Genomic DNA, 19,638 nt, shown 5'->3' with positions numbered 1-19,638 from the left:
CCCAACACCATGTGAGTCGTTTGAGTCAAGGTGTGGTTGGCACAACAGGTGCTGATGGGTGAGAACCCATCATGTGACTCAGTAGGGTCATGTGAAGCTTGACAGGCCAGATGCGACCCGTGATATAAGCTGGGTCTGAAATTCGAGAAGCCCAGTTCTACATGCTTGGAAGGGGAGGGTTAGGGGAGGGGTATTCAGTTGGTTGCAATCTAAAACCTCACCAGTAGATGCCACTAAATACTACACACTGGTCCTTTAAGTACATCTCTGTTTCTTTGTTACAAATTAAACACTATAAGGATTCAATCTATTTCCACTTCATTTTATATTTATGATTGTAAACAGTAAGTGTCTTTACTGGGAAAATCATCGGGTGCACAAAAGATGAGCTCGATGATGAAGAGGGTGTCTAAAGAACCGATACAGAACAGCACAGTGACGAGATTTCTGCCACATGGATGGAGAACAATGGTTCTTTTAATCTGACTATTTTTGTCATCCATAAAGGAGAATGTTTAATTGTTGGGAATGAGCTCATGATTCAATAAATGTATCTTTTTCTACATTCTGCAGACTGTGAAAGGAGGCTACTCAGAGACCAGGATCGAGAAAAGGATTATAATCACGGGAGATGATGATGTGGACCAACATCAGGTGAAGAGTGTTACTGCGACACTTGAACTGCATGCCCAATAAGTCATGAGGCACAGGAATCTAATGTGAAAGATGTGTTGATGTCCCCAGGCCCTCGCCATGGCGATCCAAGAGGCCAAGCAGCAGCACCCCGATATGCTGGTGACAAAAGCGGTGGTTATCAGGGAAACAGACTCTCCTACTGAGGAGCTGCAGCAGAAAGCAGAGGTATGTGACTTTGACAGTGTTGACAGGCTGATTATGTGATCAGAGTATACCAAGATTAGTAGGCTTCTGTGTGCATTGATCGATGACCGAACGGCCTACCTCGCACAGACCCAGTGGCCGAAGGGGTCGGACCCTCTATTTGAAGTGACTGTTAACATTTCTTGTCAGAATGTCAATCATGCACCTACAAATAGACATAAAACGACTACAAGGAGACACAAAGGCTCTCCATTGTATCACCATCTTCATGTGAGATGACAGATGTGTGTGTTGCTGTCTCGTTGCAGTCCTGATCGGTTATGGTGGCTTCTGAGACAGGGGGACAGGAGAGGATCCTCCAGCTGTGTGTCTCCCGCCCTGCCCTGCAGTACGCCACCAACCTGACATGAGGACTCTCTACCTGCCTGTATACACACCGATACGAGAACAGACTGCGTTCCATGAAGCAGTAGACCTCCACTCCTCTCCCTTTAGACAAACCAACTGTGACTCGGCCTCTGACCCAACCTGGCCTCCCATCCTATCCTGGCCTGTCCCAGCCCTCCACCTCCGTATGGAACAGGAAATGGCTTCTGTTGGATGATTTACAACTTGGTTTAATCAAGTGGAGTGATGCAAGATTGAAAGTGAAACCCAGTCACGTCTGTTGCTATTTGAATCCACCTCTGTCAGAGTTATTTATCTGAAACTTTATTTGCATATTATTTAATTGATTACAGTTTGGCTTGTTTGAACCCTGAGGGTGATTTGAATCAATGAGTTTTCAACCCTAAAATCACACCAGGCCCGATTCCTTTCCTTTACAAATTCCTTCTTTCTGTTTGAAGATCCCAAACATCTGCCCTGTGCTACTGCCACATATGAAATGTGAGAGCAGAGGAAGGTTTGCTTGAAAGGATGGGGACAATGCTGGGTGGATGGGGTGGGATGGTTGGTGTCAAGTGGCAAGAGGCAGCCTTTCGCTCGATGTTGCCACTCCTGGCTGTGACACCTTCAGTATAATCAACAGCTGTCTTATTAGCTTTTTACATTTTTATCTATAGAGGGTCTAATTTATGTCCAGTGTTCGCTTGTTTATGAAATATGTATAATATCAGATGATTATAATCTGCATGATTCAATTACAAAATAGCTGAGGGAATGAAAAAAGAGAAAAACTACACGGACATGTCCACCTTTGAAATCCATAAGAAGCTCTGAGATGATGGGACTGAGCACCTCTGGAGAACCTGTAAAAATCACTGGGCCTGTGAGTAGTGGACACATAGTGCTCTTGATGGATTCTGCTGAAGAAGGACAGTTGAGTAATACTTTGGTGGACAGCTGGAACTCTGCGTTGGTTCCAGTGTCCAACACACAAACGTCACCGTCCTCGTCCCACTTCCCTGCACACTGTTACTGTTTTCATTTTGGTGTCAGCTCGCCATCTGCATCAAGAAATGCTGGTCACACGTTTTGGACGCAGTTATAGGATTTTTAGAGAAATTTTAATATAAATAATGTTTTATCTACTATGTTTCAGAGATGTGATGATATGTTTTCACTTTTTTCTTACTTGATTTTACTGACTTCCATCAGTGTATTTGTTATTCTTGTGTTTTTGGACCTTTCAGGCATCATGTGTGAACATGTTGAAACCTCTCTCTGAAAAAGCTTTGTTTTTGTACTGTTACTTTGCTCGTTGCTGTGTTTCACTGAAGATCTTACAATGTGAATCAGAGACATGTCACCCAAAACCAGAAACTACTTTGCCGCATTGTGAAGTTATGATGCAATGAAGAGAAATGCAGTGAATTGGGGGACAGGTCTTTGGTAGTCTTAATGCTTTTCATTTGATGTTGCTGTCAGTAATCAGTGTCCACTGAGATAATTGATTTGTGCCACTTGGGGGCAGTGCAACTAGCTGTAAACACAACACTGACATATTCTAATGCCAGACGTGTTAGCAAACACAACCCAATGTAAACATAGCACGGATGGCTGCTGTGTTCATCTGCAGTTTGATTCGTACTAGAGTGAACCAAATACAGGTGAGTGCCATAAAAAAAAACAGTTAGCTAAAAGAGGCTCACATTCTGCATAGAGCTGAGGGAAGAGTGAGAGTCAGGTGATCCTCTGTGGGTTTGTTACGATGAGCAACAGATTTCACATTAGTGTAAAAACATCCGTCACAGCAGCTTTAAACAGTATCTTAAAAGTTAATGGATTTTCCTGCTTTGAATCATATGTGCATGTCCACAAACACTGCCTGAAAAGTTCCAAACCTCAAGATTAACGTGGGTACTGTTTTGTTTTCTGTTGGATTAACTCTTTTAAGTTATGGTGTATGAGTTGTTTATTGTATTTATAGGAGTGTTGAATGTGAGGCCTGTGCTTTTCCTCCCCATTCCCCTCACTGACAAAGCCGAGACTCATAGTGTGACATACACAAAGCACCATCTACCCACAGGACCTGTTGGCTGTCACATAACATATATCCTGGATGACCTTTAATACTATACTATGCATCACTTATCATACATAAGAATCCCTCTGAAGGAGCCTGACCCATGTTAGCTGTGTTGCCGTCATTGTTAACATTGTGCTACTGTTAACCGGAGCAGTGAAGCGCACTGCTTGTGAGATTTGCAATAAGCAGCCATTATTCTTATCCTCTATGTCCTCTAAAGGGAGAAAACTGTGAACTCTCATGCGTACCGAAGCATAACCAAAACTGATAATAAAGAGTTAATGATATTCAAAGGAGCTTTTCCAACACTTGTGACCATGGCTTTGTCACCCTCGTCGTCTAATCTTCCCATCCCCTGACTTGAAACTGTCGACCTGCTGTTAATGTGTCTGAGGAAACAACTGATTATTTGTATATTCTATTTTGCTCTGTTTTATTTTTTTTTCTGGTCATATGACACTGGACTGTTGTGAAGGCACTTGCTTGCAGTGATAGCAGCACATATACTGTAAACTGTTGGGAAAAATGGCCTGTCGTTGCTGTAGTATTGGAGACACTACTGATGGAAGAGAAATGACCGTAGGCAATAGGAGAGAAGTTGTGTACTGTGGGCTAGGTGGTGAGTTGAAGGATGGAGGTCCTGTATTTATATATAAATATCCATACTCTTGTGTATTATCCTGCAAACTATGTTGAAATTGAGAGGAGCAGGGATGTGTTCTCAGACTCAAGAGATGAGGCAGTAAGTACAATCTGAAGGACGGCAGTGCGACAGAAATGTCCCGTGAATGGGTGCCTTATGTTTGGAGGTGTGATTACGGGAGCGGGAGCCGCAGTTATCAGTGCTGAGCCGAAAGTGCTGTTAATCACCACCAGACACCAGCGACCTCTCCTCTCAGTCCAAGGTGAGGAGGAGCTGTCGTGAAAGTGAATTACTGTCTTGTAAAGAATGTGACGTTGAGTGCAGTGGCAAAGAAGTCTGTCTGAATCTGGACTCTTAGTCCTCAGCGGGATGAAAACGTTTAGTGGCCCCATTTACGTAGAAAAGCCAGAATAGTACAGAATATGGATATGAGCTTTATTTTTTTTTTTTCTGTGAAGAGCATCAAACGGCTCTGCTGTTTTGCCTCCGCCTTCAATTCTCCACTGCCTTTTGCTCTACATTCCCCTAGTGCTTGGTGGTGTGTATTTGCTGTATTTGCATTCAGTCTAAATGGAAAACATACATGCATAAATAAATGTCTCCATATGATTCAAACACTGTCTCTGATTCTGAAAAGAGGGGAGAGGAATTTCACTTTGACCAGTTACCTATAATGAGCAAATGAAGCTTGGGAAATGTATTCTTTTTTTTTAACTTAATGATATGGCTTTCATGCATTAATAATTGATCATATGTAATAAATGGTTGTTTTTCTGTAATTTATTGATGGATGGCTGGATAGTATTCTTATTATAGTGGAGCAAATGGACAATGACCTTGTTTTGTATTGCCATCTTGTGGCCAAATGTAGTACATGTACTGGGGCGCACTCAACTTATTTGTGTGCTCTTAGTGCCATCTAGTGTGTTTTTTGCAACCAACAAACTTCGACTGTATCAAAGAACTTTACACACACACTTATAGAGAATGACATAAATGTGGTATTCAGTATAAATAATGTTATATAATAATAATAATATTAATTATGATAATATAATGATGTCCTGCCAAAAAAGGATTACATGCTGTAAACTCTACTCCTTAAAGGAGCATTGCACAGATTTTACACATTAAGGTCAGTAGTCATGAGGAGCACGACAAAGCATGATGTCATCTGAGGCTCTGAAGGAGCTTTGTCAGGTCTGAGAAAATAACCCCTGATGATGTCATTGTGATGTCGGGTGATGCCCGGGTTAAGAATTGATCACAAATTTTTAACAGAAAACCTGTGCTACAAATTTGAGATGTGCAGTTTGAAAAACGTTGCTGTTTAGATAACATGAAGAGTCCAGTGAAGAGCTGGTATTGTGTTGCATTATGGGAAATGTAGGGTCCAGTGTTTTTGGAACTTGACCCATACTAAGGACTCAAATATGGGACGTCAAGGCCTCCACTGCTTCAATTTTGACACTTGCAAGTGCAATACTAAATAACTGGAATACACTGTTAATAATTAACCAGTTAATAATCAATAAACAATTAAATCAACTTATATCTGCATCCCCTTGTCTACATTTTCAGCAAATATGACATTAACTACCATAACAATGCTGGTGACACTCAGCTTCTCTGATGATTTCCAACCTCTTCACTCGGGAGTCAGCTGCTTGGAAGAAATTAACCACTGGATGGCGCCAAACTTGCACCTTTGGCTGAACAGTAAGAAACCTGATATCTCGGTTGTGAGTGCTAAACCTCGGAGTCGGAGACAGCGATGAATACCTGGAGTCCACATCACTATGAACAAGTGAACAGATTAAAATCTTAGGAGTAAACATGGACAGTGAAATCAGTGTTAATAATCATATCAGCAGCATCATCAAGGTTGCCTTCTTCAAAATCAGAGGCTTTCTTTCTCAGTCCAACTCACCGGAGAAACTTATGCATGCATTTCTCATGAGCAGGCTAGACTATTGCAACTCCCTGTTTCTAGCAAACAACAGCAGCTGGTGTACTATCTAGGACTAAAAAAAAAAATTAAAAAAAATCAGACCATATAAGTCCAGTCCTCTGAAAACTTCACTGACTTTCCTTTGTTTTTAGAACACAATTCACAAAACTCCTCTTAATTTATAAAGCACTTGCTGGTCTGGCTCCACAGTACATTGCAGACATGCTGTCAGCTTACAGTCCCTGCAGATCTCTTCGGTCACAAGGTGGAAATCTTCTCCGCACGCCTGGGGCATTTTCAAAGTCTGGTGAGATGGCATTCAGCGTTTATGCAGCCTAGGAATAGAGCACGCCTGCTGATCTTAAACATCCTCCAGCATTGTGTTCCTTTACAACCGTCAGGCTTCCCTTTTGTGTGGAGTGCTTTCTTAAAAACACCTTATTTGTACAGTGTGCAAGCATGCATGTTTAGGTGTATTTATGTTAATGTATGCATAGATGTTTCTGTGTATAAGCCCTTTTTTTAGGTTTTGTTTTTATATAAAGCACTTTTAACTTTTTGTGTGAGATGGTGTCTTTAGTCTGCAAACAAAATCTGAACTGAAATGAATTGATAAATAAAATATACGTATATAAATACAGATGTATCAAACCCCCGTAACTGTTGAATCAAGATATTGTGTTTAATTCAGTTCAGAGTATTTTGAACAAATGCCAAGGCCAGAGAAATAATACTCCTATGTCAGTTCTCACATAGGCCATATGTATTGATGGATGGACCAACAGAGCTTGCCATTGTTCTATAAATCAATAAACTTTATTAACACAGTATAAACAACAAACAGCAACAGGGGAAACCCTCATTTAGAGCATATATGGACAGTAGACCCAGTACATCTCAGAGGGGCTGACTGAGACAGAAGCTTAGTGACATGGGGTTGACCATGGTTCAGAATTCATGGTACACATACAGTATACACAAACCTATGAGATGCATGAATCTTGCATGTTCCTAAAGCCATTCAGTCGGTTTGCAGATGGACAGAAGAGAGAGGACAAAGTACAGTCATGCTGAGCAACAGTTAGCTACAGTATGAAACAGAGTCATTACATAAAAACCAAGTAAATTATCTCTTTAGAAAGGTTCTTTTATATAAATGATTTGAAGTGTACAAAACAGTATATTACACATTTCTTGATGCACAATTCTGAGCAAGACCCAGTAACCTACAGTACACTTCCCTTCAAAGTACAAACTACTTAACTGGATTACAAGCTACATACAGACTGCACTGTACCTCTGCAGCACAGCACTCCCACATGGCATCAGGAGACTATGGGAAAAGGAAAAAGATCAGCAGCATCGTCTTTTATTAAGAATACACACCTATAAAAATGCACCAGGCCCCCATATATTGCCAATATCCCATGCGAAACAGCGAATGCCATTCAAAATAATCTTAGTAACCTCAGAATTGCAAAAAGGATGCTGGCCCCTCCAATCCTGACCGCATACAGTATCTATCAACACAGCAGCATGTAAACATCACCACGGCTGCTTCATAGTTCTATGTTTGTTTCTAATGTGTTTGATATACTGTACATATGATAATTTAAGGCTCTTTAAGGACCTGAGGATTTTGAACATATGATGAGGCACACAGAAGGCAAAGAATAGCTCTAGACACAGGGCTAACTGAAAGAAAGAGGAGCATGAGACGGCCACAAGGGTGGTCCGGTCACCAGTGCAGTTCAATGGCCAAGGTAGAGGAGCTCAGAGGAGGTGCTCTCCAAAACAGTATGGAGCTATTTCTGGTAACAAGCTGAGTAACTATCACATGGATGGCTTTACGGACTCCATCGACTTTCTGAGAGTTCTTGGTCACCTTCCCAGTGAGGACTGGCAGCAAAACCATGGCATGCTAGCACATTACCATCCAGCATGTTAAGGTTTGGACTGTTCTTTTAGTTTTCATGCCATATGCCAAAGCTACTGGTCGCTGTAATCATTCCGTCTGTCTATGCTGTCTGTGAAGTGATCCCCTCTGAGTGCAATTGTAATCTACTTTCCTCCTCCTAGGAGGAGCCCCTTACTAAAAGAGAAAATCAGAGGGGATTTTCCTATGAGAAACAACAAAACTTAGCAGTGTAGTCATGCTTCAAAGGGCCAGCATTGACAGGAATGAATACAATGACTCATAGTTCAAAGTCCACATGGCATGTGAGTACTGTGTTAACATAGACAAAAATCCCAACTCTTCCTTTTTGTCATTAGTGCCAGTTAGCGTTGTCTGATGTAGGAGGGTAACCCAAAAGTTTTTTTTTTTTTGTCTTCATTTTCTGCAAAATTGACGACATATTAAAAGAAAATCTTTCCACCTCATTAGTGAAATCCTTTTTGAATCAACTTTAGCTGCTAACTTTGTCCCGTTTTCCAATGCAAACACTTTATACTGTGTAGAAGCAGATGATTTTAAATGGTAATCCTCTCTTTATGTACAGTGCTTGGTAAGATGACCAATAATGCCAAACACCCAACATGTCCATGTAGTCATTTGAGTGAAATATTGTTGAAATATTACAGAAACAGAACTGCAGAGATGTAACAGATAACAGTTAATAGTTCATTCACTTGAAGAAAGAAAAATGTCTCTGGTCTGTTAGAACCAAAGTTACAAGTCTTATCTTATTTTAGAAGATAAAAGGTGCCGTGTCAAATCACATTCTTGAAAATCTGACGATGTCGTTTGCCATGCACTTAATTGTTCTCGCCCCAGTAAGCCCAGACTGACTTCAAATCGATTAAGAAAAAAAACAAAAACTATAAAAGCTCAACATGTCATACAAAAAGATGCATATAAGACATTTTCTCTCTATTTTTTTTCTTATGAAAGCTGCTTTGGTAACAACATAGTCACGACATCGGTCAATCTCCTTTACTTAGCCTAGGTGCTGAAGGGGACTCCTTCCCTGTCATCTCAATGGCATATTTTTTTTTCTTTTTTTATTTTTTCGTCATCATTTTCCTTCTGCCTCTAAAATCTAAATGAATGGATCTAGTTACACCAGAGTGGGCTGTGTTTGCGTTCTGCCGTAGAGCTGTCTGCACATCAGATGCAACGTCTGCTGGGAGCTGTTTGTCATAAAGATGTCCGCGCTGTGAAAGACAGTGCTATTGTACTGAGGGCTGACAGAGTGGAGACCTTGGATGCTGAGCCAACTGCGTTGGGGCCTGAAAAGGTATTGAAGAGAAGGTGGCTGTTAGTGTGCTTGTTGTGGGAAAGAAAACCCCACACAGACTTTTTGGCATTTCATTTCTTTAATCGGCGGCCTCTCTAGCCTGCTTTAGTAATTACAAGCTGAAAACATTCATTTCCAAAACTGCTTGAGAGTTATTACTGGAGCGGCTGAACGAGACACTGAAAGTATTCTAAATAAATTGCTCAACTTTTCATGCAGCGATTGCATTATGGTGTCACATAGAGGCCTTAATTACAAAAATGTCTTGTGTAGCACATTATTTTCCCACTCTCTCTGTTCCTTTGGAGATGATGATAGCTAATCTGTTCTGGCAAAACAGCAGCAGGGGAGTGGATTATTCAGATCAGCCACGAGGGAGGCCACTAACCATCTCTCCACTGACCTGGTAACCTTGGAATGGTGATCTGCCTGCTACTGCTGCCTTCCCCTCCCTCTCCAAATGGCTTTATCTGGATGATATAATCCTCATCAGTGGGCAGGGCGAGCTCCACAGAGGTGGTGTTGGTTTCCATGACGTTGGGGCGGCTGTGTCGATTCTTCTTATAGAGCACCTGATGACAAATGGTGCAAGTCACGTGAAGAGTCTGGCACAGAAGTCACGGCAACAAACACAGAATGTGCGATAAAACCAAGTGGCTGGGTGCTTACTTTGTAACCAGTGACCTCTGACTCATTCTCCAGGGCTTTAACCTGCTCCCAGTTCAATATAATCTTGGAGTTTGATGTGTTCCACATCACTTTGACCGGTGGCTGACTGGGTGCTGAGAGGAGAAAAACACATTATTCACCTCACACAAAAGCTGAGCAGTGACCAGAGCAGTCATCATCAGATGGGATACTTGCGTGGTTTTTTGGTGGTGACGTTGACAGTGGTGCTGGGAGGCCCTGTTCCAGCAGTGTTATACGCCCTCACTGAGATGTAATATGTGGTGCTGCCTTTCATCCCGCGGATAATAGTAGATGTTTGATTTCCTACAGTCCTTTGCACACGAGCCGTGTCTTCTCTTTCACTTCTACTCCAATACCTCAGCTGAAAAGCAACAGGGCAGAACCGCAGATGTGAATGCGGAAAACATGCCAGACACCTTAAAAGCTTTCTGTTACACCCTGTCAATGAAGTGCAAACTGGAAACAGGAAGGTGTGAACTCAGCTGGACAGAGGATGTGAACTGGTCTGAAAACAAGCGGTGGCAACATGTCACCTCATCGCTGAGCTACGTGCCTCTGTTGTACTCATCAGACACGTGTCACGGTTTAAGTTACGTGGTAAAGAGTGAGGTCTAATATACAGAAGAAAAAAAAAGCAAAACAGAAGAAGAATAAAGAGAATCCTCAAAAATCCCCTGCCATCAACTTCCACTGATAACAGATTTTCTTTGTCACCCTGGTTGTCAGCGCTGAAATAGCTGGCACGCTTGACAGCACAAATATAATTTGTCTTTCCTCACAGGAATGGTTTGCTCAGGCCCTGCTCCTCTGTTGACTTTGAGTGGTCAACAATTTATAATTCTGGCACTTTATGCAATCCATGGATGAAAACAGCGCCTTTGTTCACATCTTGGATTTCAATAATGAGCGGAATTAAAATGACAAGAACTAACTGAGCGCAAAGCCAGTGTCTGAAACTGCTTTGTTGTGTGGATTAGAAGCTAAACGTTCTATCCCTTAGAGTATTGCATCAGTACGCTAATCAGGGTGGTTACAGTACTTAGGTAAACAACAAGAGAAACACAACTAAACCCACAAGCATGAGACTAGGCTGGACCATTATGCATGCAGCAAGCTATTATCTCCTATGCCCAAGGTGCATGAGCCTGAAACACTCATCAATAATAGAAGAGAACAAGATTCAACAGCATTAGTTGCCATGTGCTTGTGCACACATGCACACATTTGCATCCCATGGAAGCACAAACAAACAAGGTATTTCAGTAAAGCTCACCTCATAGCCCAGCACTCTTTTCTTGCTGGCATTCCAGGGCAGTGCTTTCCACGAAACTTCAATCTCGGATGCAGAGAGGCTCTTGGCACGGACCCTGGTGGGCGCTCGGCCAGGCTCTGGAGTTAATGTATAAAGACTCTGTATGATTTTAGAAGTAACACTGAGCTTTGATGACCCCTCAAAGTGGGAACATCAAAACTTTTTTTTAAAAATGATTTCTTTCATCCAAACAACAGAGGGAGAGAATATGGGAAAGATGTCTGCAAGTGCTGATAGAAGCACGCTGGATCCAAGATCACTGCTGCCACTGTTGAGACCCTGAATGGATCTACTCATGTATTAACAGTGGCTGAGCAAGTAGAGCAGTTCCATAACATATTGAGAGTGACATGAGATCATACACACCTTCCTCAGCAGAGTAGATAGTGGTAACAGGTCCGAATGGTCCCTCCCCCTCATTGTTGTAAACCCCAACCTTCACATGGAAAGGCGAGAAAGGCTGGATGCTCTCATTTTTAAAGACATATCTGGACGCTTCAGCGGATGGCACGGCAGCCTGCATCCATCCCGTGGCCCCGTGGGGTCGAAAAGCCACAACATAGCCGAACCCCGGTCCATTCTGCAGCTCCTCTGGAACCGGCTGCAAGAAAAAACCCAGTTTGACAATTTCAATGGAATTTTGTGCATGAAATAAATTTCTATATAGTCACTCAAAACTCTCAATTCATCCTTTAGTTCATCAATTGGTCTTGTAATTCATTAATTCATTAAATACTAATATCTGAAATCCAAATGAAAGATATGGCTTTCAATTTTTGAGGCAATGCTTTGCCTCAAATATAACATGCTGCACACACAAGAGCCATTACTGGACACATCCATTACACAGTACAGTGCACTCAGCATGATACTGGACCAGCAGATGTTGTCCAGACTGATAACATGCCTCATACAGTCAGAGTTGCAGACTTCATTCTAGTGGATAAACTCACCCTTTTCACTCTGGTCCACTAACCGACAGACACTCATACTGTATTTCAAGCACTTCTTCCTGTTTTATCTCTTCTAGAGGTACTCAGACTGTGCTTGGGGTATCACAACTCTGGGCCAGCGTGGACATTCATGGGAATATAATGTGAATGACTTTGGTATCTTTGAGCATTTTTGGATATATCAAAAACCATTGATACACTTGGTCATAGTATTTCATTTATTAGGTTATTGCATTAGGGGTTTAATATGGCTTCTCTTAAGTTACATTGCTAATCAGAAAGATTTTCTAAATGTAAATGGGTGGATTTATATGGTGTGAATTACTTGTGCTGTCCCACAGGAGTCGATTCCAGGACCCCTTTTGTTCCTCCTTTACACTAATGACTGTGCCAACTGTGTGTGTGTGTCTGTGTGTGTGTGTGTGTGTGTGTGTGTGTGAATGGGTGAGCACAGAATCATTGCGGGGTGTTTTAGATAGAAAGCGTTGTATCGCTCCTGATGAGCAGGTTGGCACCTTGCATGGCAGCCTCTGCCATCAGTGTATGAATCTGTGTCTGAATGGGTGAATGTTGTCATGTGTCGTAAAGCACCCTGAGTGGTCGATAGATGAGAAAAGCGCTATATAAATGCAGTTCATTGTCATTTACCATCACGGTATCACAGCAAGGAAAATGGAATTTTCAGGACTGAGGCAAATTAGCAGCTTTGCTAAGCGGCAGTTTAGACTTTATTTGAAAGCTTTATTGAACTCTTGCATATTGAAACATCAACGCTGGTTCTGTCAAACATTTCACAGTGGGGCCTCATGATTTAGAGCAGCCTGAATAAATATAAGCTTTTGGAGCTGGAATGATATGCAGGGGCTTTGTAGGAAAGCAAGAAAAAGGAGAACGGAAAAAAGGAAGAAAGAGAAAACAATCTGAAACAAAGTTGGGACTTTGAAAGAACCATTGAGTTTAATTATCTTATTGAAACCTCAAAAGCATTTTTCTCTCCCCTAGGGTGACAGCAACAGTTATTGCTTCTCTGTTCTTAAAAATGAAATGCCATACATTAAGCCATTCAGCTGTTATTAATGAAACAGCGGCCCAGATCCACAGAGAATAATGACGTCTGGCTCCCTCCTACATGGGTGAGGGGGTCCTGAGCAAGTTTGCTTACCTCCCATGTGATGACTAATTCGGAGCGACTGCCACCGCCTCCGCTCACATTAGCTGGTGTGACCTTCGGAGCTGGAGGAAGAAGACAGATCAGCTCAGCACTGTTGACTTCACACGATGCTAAAAAGGCACATGTAATCGTTTTTAATGTTGCTATTCCCAAAAGGCTGAGAAAGGGGATTTTTTTGACATATTCAGACTTCAACATCCAGAAATTGTGAACCTTGGTGAATCGAGCACTCTCTGGTTACTTTGCTGATGCTGCTTTATAGAGATGGCGAGTATTTTTTGTTAAGGTTCACCTCTAAAGCTCATTACTTAGCGTTTCATGCTGGTATAGTTAATCGGTACAATAAGCAATAAGTGTAAAAACGACAAGTTGTGGTTTTACGTGGGGGTTATGTGCTAGAGTTTACATTTAACACGTTGATTCTTGTAAAGTTAAGACAGAATTCCAAACCATTGAGCTTTAGCTGTGTTCTTGCTGGGGTATATAACCATTTGGCAGAGTCAGGCCATCTCTTTTCCCCTGTTTCCTGTCTTTATGCTAGGCTAAGCTAACCATTTCCTGGCTCTTTCTTCGCATTTCACAGACAACAGTCAAACAGATCTTCTCATCTGACTTCTGGCATTAAAATGTTCCTTCATGCATACATCCCGCCTTTATTCCTATTGCTTGGAGTAAATAAAGACATTAAGCTAATAATGGTAGGACAAGCATGACATACATTTCAGACAGAGGCATAAGGAGATTTTTTTTTCTGCTCATGCAGTACATACAGGTCCCCTTTGTCCTTGCTTGTTTAGATGGCTTGCTGGGCTCGCCGGTCCCGATGGTGTTGCTTGCCAGGACTCGAAACTCATACTCCACCCAAGGGCTCAGGTCTATTACTGTAGCTGTCAGCCGGTGGCCCCCCACCACTTCAGGAACTGGCATAAAACACAGTGCCCCCTTCAATATCAAGATACTTTCTGTGTGTGTCAGCTTAGCATTAGCAGCAGATTGTCCCCTGGCTGAAAAGCCTGGTAGGACTCTACCACAGGTACATAGGACAAGTGTAATCCCTCACAAAGTCACATAATGCACGCACAAACTCAAAAAAAGAGGAAAAAAAAAAGGAGGATCACATATCAGGAGATATACTGATTAATAACTTAATATGGAGATATCTCTTTAGTAAGATGTGCGATATAGTATTTATGCATGTATGTTACTGGATTCAAGAGCAAAGCACTAAAATCAGCATAATGCAAAAAACAAACAAAAAAAACAAACAAAAAAAATTATTAAAAAAAGCAGTGACAAAAAATGACAAGAAGTCAGTTTCTTCAGTTGATGGAGGAGCTCTGTCTACCTGCAAGGTCATAATGTAGTTCTATTTCAAATATATGATCCTGATGTACTAAATCAATGAGGCCAGTAAAACTATCTTAGATCAAAGTGCCCTTAATTCACAAAAACATCAATAGAACAAGGTATACAGTATGGGATAAATGCACATTATGCCAGTCATGCATGAATGCTAAGGGCCCCATTAAAGAGGATGTGGGGAAAAATGACACCTGTGCTATCACTTAACTACACGATCAAATTACAGCCTTGGCAACAAGCTTCATCATGAGGATGAGATCCGTGTTTCAGGACTCCCAGGAGTCAGATAAAATGGCGGTCAATGGTCATGCTACGATTGCGTACCATTTGGTGCCGAGGTAAAAAAAAATTACATCTCCAATATTCTCACAGGCGAGGCAGAATGAAGAGCGGCTCGCAGGAGGCCACGGCTGGTTGGAGAGAGCTTACCTGTGGTGACAGCCTGCCACCCGAGGGAAAATGGTGTCCTGGCCTGGATGGTGTATGCCGTAATTGGACTGTGATTATCAGGACCAGGCCTCCAGGACAGAGAGGCTGTGGTATCAGTGATTTCTTCAACATGGATGCTGGTGGGGGGCCCCGGGGGACCTGATAGATGGCATAGCCAGGCAGGAAAGGGGAGAGAAAGATAGAGACAGACGGAGGAGGGGAGGAGAGGAGGGAGGGGGAGGAAATGTAAATCAGGAAGAGATGGAAAGATGGCAGAGAGTCGTGGTGGTTTTAGCACCTGCGGCTACTGTAGCGAAATCAGTTCACTGTGAAACCTTTGGGAGCTATTTGGTCTAATTAGACAGTAAATTTCCTTTAAACCTTGAAGAGAGAAATTTCCATTTGCCTCCCTCTTCACTCTATCCCCTTATTTTTCATAAGTGAAGCACAACCAGTCACGGTAAAGATTAATCACTAACAAACGCAGTAGATGAACGATGAATCATTTAAATGTTTTGAAAGCTTAAACGCTAATAAGCTGGAGAATGTGGTCAGTGGTAATTTTGAATTGCAGCGTGAATGACCAGCCACTGCTGCCACTTACCTCTGACAACCAAGTCAACAGCAATGGAAATGCTGTCCACCTTCGTTTGCACAGCACACGTGTACTTCCCCGCATGCCTCAGCTGGATATTTCGAATCATAATGTCTCCTGCCGAATGCTGCTGTCATTCAACACATGCAAAATCACACACACACATGCACAGAGAGTTCCATAAGCAACATGGTAAGTCTCCAGCTATTGTAATTCAAGAACAATACTGACTTTCCAGCCACATGGGAACAAAACGGGCTAAACAGAAAGCTCATTCTTATGTACTGTATGTGTATCTTGAATAATGAATCCATAATTCCTCATGCAGCCTTTCCCTCTATTTCCTAAAAAGGATGTCTCTCCATTGAGCACACATAATTACAGAAATGTACTCAGACAGCTTGATTTTGATCGTGGTCTAGTGCAGTTGCAGCCTTAAGGAGCAGCCTAGTGGCTAGTCAAGTTCTTTAAAGGAGTCTTTTATTCCATCTCTAAGTGCAATTCCCACGCCTACATTATCATTTCATCAGAGTAGAGCAGTGCAGGTTCTGTAATTGTCAGGCAGTATGAATTTTATGGAGGGCCTTGTAACTTAATCAATGTAAGTGTAGATGTACACCAATTTATTATGGAGAGGAGGCTGTAAATAACCTAAATTACGGATGAAACAGGAAAGACTCCTCAGTGTTGTATTTTTATATTTACGCCTGCAGTCTCTAAAGGAGCCTTCAATTAAAAAAAAAGAAGCCTGGGTATCACATGCTAAAATGCAAGCTGCAAACCTTTAAAAGTATACAGCGGCTGACTGAGACTGGTTGCAGGGTGCGTATGTAAATTTCATTTTAAAATAAACCACAGGCAGCAATTTTCTGGCCATAAATAATACACTTGATACAAACATTCCCTCTGCACTGCGGCTGAATTTATTACGACCCCGCTAAAAGAAGAAGTACAATATTGATGTACCAATGAATCTTCAGTCACCTCTTGACCTTTTTTCGGTGAAATCTCTGAAGGGGTTGAAAAATAAATTGACGTTTTTTTGTGTAGCAGAGGAGTGTGGTCGCACTGATAAAATAAGGTTTGTTTCTTAATTATTCATTGTGTATTCTGGGTCATGTGAGAGCATGGTGTAAAAGCTGGGACATGTCTCTGAACGATGGCATCGGGAAAGACAAACTTTTGGGGAGATCAACATGAGGTGTTACTTGAATCGCAAACATAATGGGTGAAAATACTCAGTATCTCAAGAGGGAAACCTGCACACTGGGAGTGCAGAATTAGTCGTGATCTGGTCAGAGCCCTGGATTTTAATAAGGTGGTAGGTAGTTTTGAACAGAAACTGGTGAAGAAGAAAGGCTCTGTTTGGGCGATTGGTTTGACATGCGTTTAGTGTTTCAGTGTGGCACTTGGTGACAGCTGATAGAGGTGCAGACTGGTGGCTTTTGATGGAAAATGCATCACCTTTTCACGCTTATAATATTTCAAAGGAAAAAAAAGTCTCAGTTGTGCAGAGTATGTTTTCCTGATCCTGTGTGACTGATGTGTCACCCTTAATACACAGACCAAATCCTGTACTGACACAGTTTCATGAGTGAAGCTTGCCTGTATACACTGCAGGTATCTGTAACTGTATTCCATGTGTAGCGTAAGTCTAGCGTAGCATGTTTTGATGCTGATCAGAAGGAAGTTCATACATTACTAACGAGGGAGCTTCTGCGCTCTTTATTTCATATATGCTAATGTTACCTTTATTCCTTATGCTAACGTTACTGGTGTGAGGAGGCCTGTGTGCTTTTAAGTTTACCACTGCTGCTAGCTGCTGTTTCTTACTGGGATTCTGACTGTTATGTTAGTTAGGTAGATCTGGCAGATGTCTATCAAAGTGTGTCATGCATTAAAAAAAGTTTTAGAAATTCAAGGATGAATGCCACATACAAATCTACCTCTGAACAGGTTACCTCTTAACCTCTTCATTTTATTTGGTTTTTAGCAGGTTGCTTTATTTCTAAACAGTGGAAATGTCACTGTAGCAGCTACAGCATCGTGACTTCGTGGCAACTTGACTTGTAATCCCCTGCTGCATGCATCCTCAGTTGTTTGTGAATGGGACACCCGTCTTTGCAGCTCCAACGTATGTGACAGCCAGTTTAAAAATCAGAGGCATGATAGCCTAACAGGGTTTGAGAAACTTTGAGGGATTATGGACTTACACCTCCCACTTTTTCAAAGAATCCACCGTGGCTGCCGAAGTGGATGAGCTGCTCGTTGAAGAACCAGGTGAATTTGAGCTCCAGAGATGGGTCGTGGCTCACTTGACAGGGCAGGACCACACTCTCTCCCACGGTGACGTCCAGTGTGGATGGCAGGGTCGTTATGATGGTCGGCTCTGAAACACACAATCACACCCATGCACGTCTGATCAAACATACTGTTCGGCTCCACTTTCCCAGGCATTACAATTCAGCACAAGAAAGGGCTTTGCAAAAAGCCAAGCCCTTCCATCATTCTTATGGATATGTCAGACAGTTAATAGAAGGATATATGGGACAGAGCACACAGAAAAGTAGGGCACGCAGCTACAATAACTGGTATTAGTTTCGGCCTGAGCTCGTCTCTGTGGGGACTCTGTGATGTGTCTCTCCTGCATCCTGAGAAGCCTCCATGTGTCACTGCCAGCCCAGTCTTCAGCCTGGAACTTACCCCGATCGCCAGAAATTCCCAAAACGCACCATTCGGAAAACAGTAAACAGCAGTGAGCACTTCTTCCAGTCGTCACTACTCTCTTTTCAGGCCTGCAGTGCATTACAATGGCATCACAGGGGAATAAGGCAAGCGTCCCTATATGCACTTGCGTGTGAGCAGCGGAGGAGGAAGGCGGAAGGACATGAGCAAGGCGAGATGAGAGGCTTTGTTCTCTGAGTGTGCAGCACCTGTCTCCCTCTTGGGGGTGCTGTGATTACTTGGTTGAAATTGCCACTCTGAGCACACAGACTAAATTAACCATGGCAAATGATCCCTGGACAGGCATAGATTCATGTAGAAAGTGCCGGCTGTGCAGTCTTCATCCAGAGTGAATTCGATACCTTCATTGTATTGGCCCCCTCTCTCCACTCCCCAACACACACACACACACACACACACACACACCACCACCACCACCACACACTCACAATGTGATTTATCTAGTCGTTTTCTGATATCAGGCCAGAATGCTATCAGCTGGTAGGTTTTGTCATATACACAATGAGAGTGTGTCTGAGAGCCCAAGTCCTCTATTGCTGGGGCTAAATGGTGAGCAGTGGCGGTGCAGTAAAGACGTCGTAATAACACTCAGGAGTTATTCAAGGGTCTGCGTCTGCTCTGTTTCTAAAGGCCAACTACACCTTGTAGAACAAGTGCAGGAAGGAAAAAGAAACGCTAAGAAATTTAAAGGGTAAGAAACACCAAAAAAAAAACAAACAACAGTGGCCATGGTGTGAGGAGAAGGAAACCGGAGAAAACAAAAGGCCCAGGAAGGATCTACAGGGAAATGCTTGCTGTCAAAGATATTTCCTCCTCTATCTCTGCAACACGGAAACATACTAAAAACATTTATTTCCTTTTTTATCTATTTTCTAACATGACCTCCACTCCTTGTGGCGCGTGCTGCCCGGGATTCACTGGGACAATGATGGTGGGAATATGCTCCCTTACTACCCTCCTCTGTCATCATTTGTGACGGATTATAGACAACCAAGGTTGGTTACACAACCACACACTGGACTCTTGAGCATAATTTGATTGATTTCTATCTTGTATAATGCCTTGTTACCTACTGCCACTGCAAACGAGAGGATAGTAACCCACTCACTTAGCGGGGTCAATCAGAGACAAGATAGAGAACGTGTTAGCGTGCTGAGAGACTGGGTAGCACCTCAGGAAGTGCTGCTGAGGTGGTTCAAAGCACTGTTGATATACTTCACTTTGTACTTATGAGTCGT

General features: G+C 42.4%; 2 protein-coding genes across 19 annotated transcripts in view; one reads left to right on the top strand and one right to left on the bottom strand.

The window, feature by feature from the left end:
* The window catches only part of LOC143334276 (band 4.1-like protein 1), a 77,999-nt gene extending 73,431 nt beyond the window's left edge, over nucleotides 1-4,568 (top strand). For all 17 annotated transcript variants that reach the window (XM_076753034.1, XM_076753026.1, XM_076753127.1 and 14 more), the window contains 3 exons: nucleotides 574-654; nucleotides 745-861; nucleotides 1,149-4,568. In XM_076753034.1, coding sequence (XP_076609149.1) covers nucleotides 574-654; nucleotides 745-861; nucleotides 1,149-1,154 — 204 coding nt within the window. In that variant the 3' untranslated portion in view covers nucleotides 1,155-4,568. The remainder of the gene's footprint in view (nucleotides 1-573; nucleotides 655-744; nucleotides 862-1,148) is intronic.
* Nucleotides 4,569-6,698: 2,130 nt separating this feature from the next.
* Nucleotides 6,699-19,638, bottom strand: part of cntn4 (contactin 4) — a 137,734-nt gene continuing 124,794 nt past the window's right edge. Inside the window, exons 13-23 of one of the 2 annotated variants that reach the window (XM_076753139.1) lie at nucleotides 17,869-18,044; nucleotides 15,665-15,785; nucleotides 15,061-15,219; nucleotides 14,040-14,189; nucleotides 13,261-13,331; nucleotides 11,512-11,746; nucleotides 11,107-11,222; nucleotides 10,008-10,194; nucleotides 9,813-9,925; nucleotides 9,547-9,715; nucleotides 6,699-9,135 (exon numbers count right to left, since the gene is read on the bottom strand). In XM_076753139.1, coding sequence (XP_076609254.1) covers nucleotides 9,044-9,135; nucleotides 9,547-9,715; nucleotides 9,813-9,925; nucleotides 10,008-10,194; nucleotides 11,107-11,222; nucleotides 11,512-11,746; nucleotides 13,261-13,331; nucleotides 14,040-14,189; nucleotides 15,061-15,219; nucleotides 15,665-15,785; nucleotides 17,869-18,044 — 1,589 coding nt within the window. In that variant the 3' untranslated portion in view covers nucleotides 6,699-9,043. The remainder of the gene's footprint in view (nucleotides 9,136-9,546; nucleotides 9,716-9,812; nucleotides 9,926-10,007; nucleotides 10,195-11,106; nucleotides 11,223-11,511; nucleotides 11,747-13,260; nucleotides 13,332-14,039; nucleotides 14,190-15,060; nucleotides 15,220-15,664; nucleotides 15,786-17,868; nucleotides 18,045-19,638) is intronic. The other variant, XM_076753147.1, reaches the window with a different exon arrangement.

The sequence above is a fragment of the Chaetodon auriga genome, chromosome 2 (assembly GCF_051107435.1).
Source record: "Chaetodon auriga isolate fChaAug3 chromosome 2, fChaAug3.hap1, whole genome shotgun sequence".
Taxonomy (NCBI): domain Eukaryota; kingdom Metazoa; phylum Chordata; class Actinopteri; order Chaetodontiformes; family Chaetodontidae; genus Chaetodon; species Chaetodon auriga.
The sequence above is the reverse complement of the archived record's forward strand: the minus strand, read 5'-3'. Positions and strand labels throughout refer to the sequence as shown.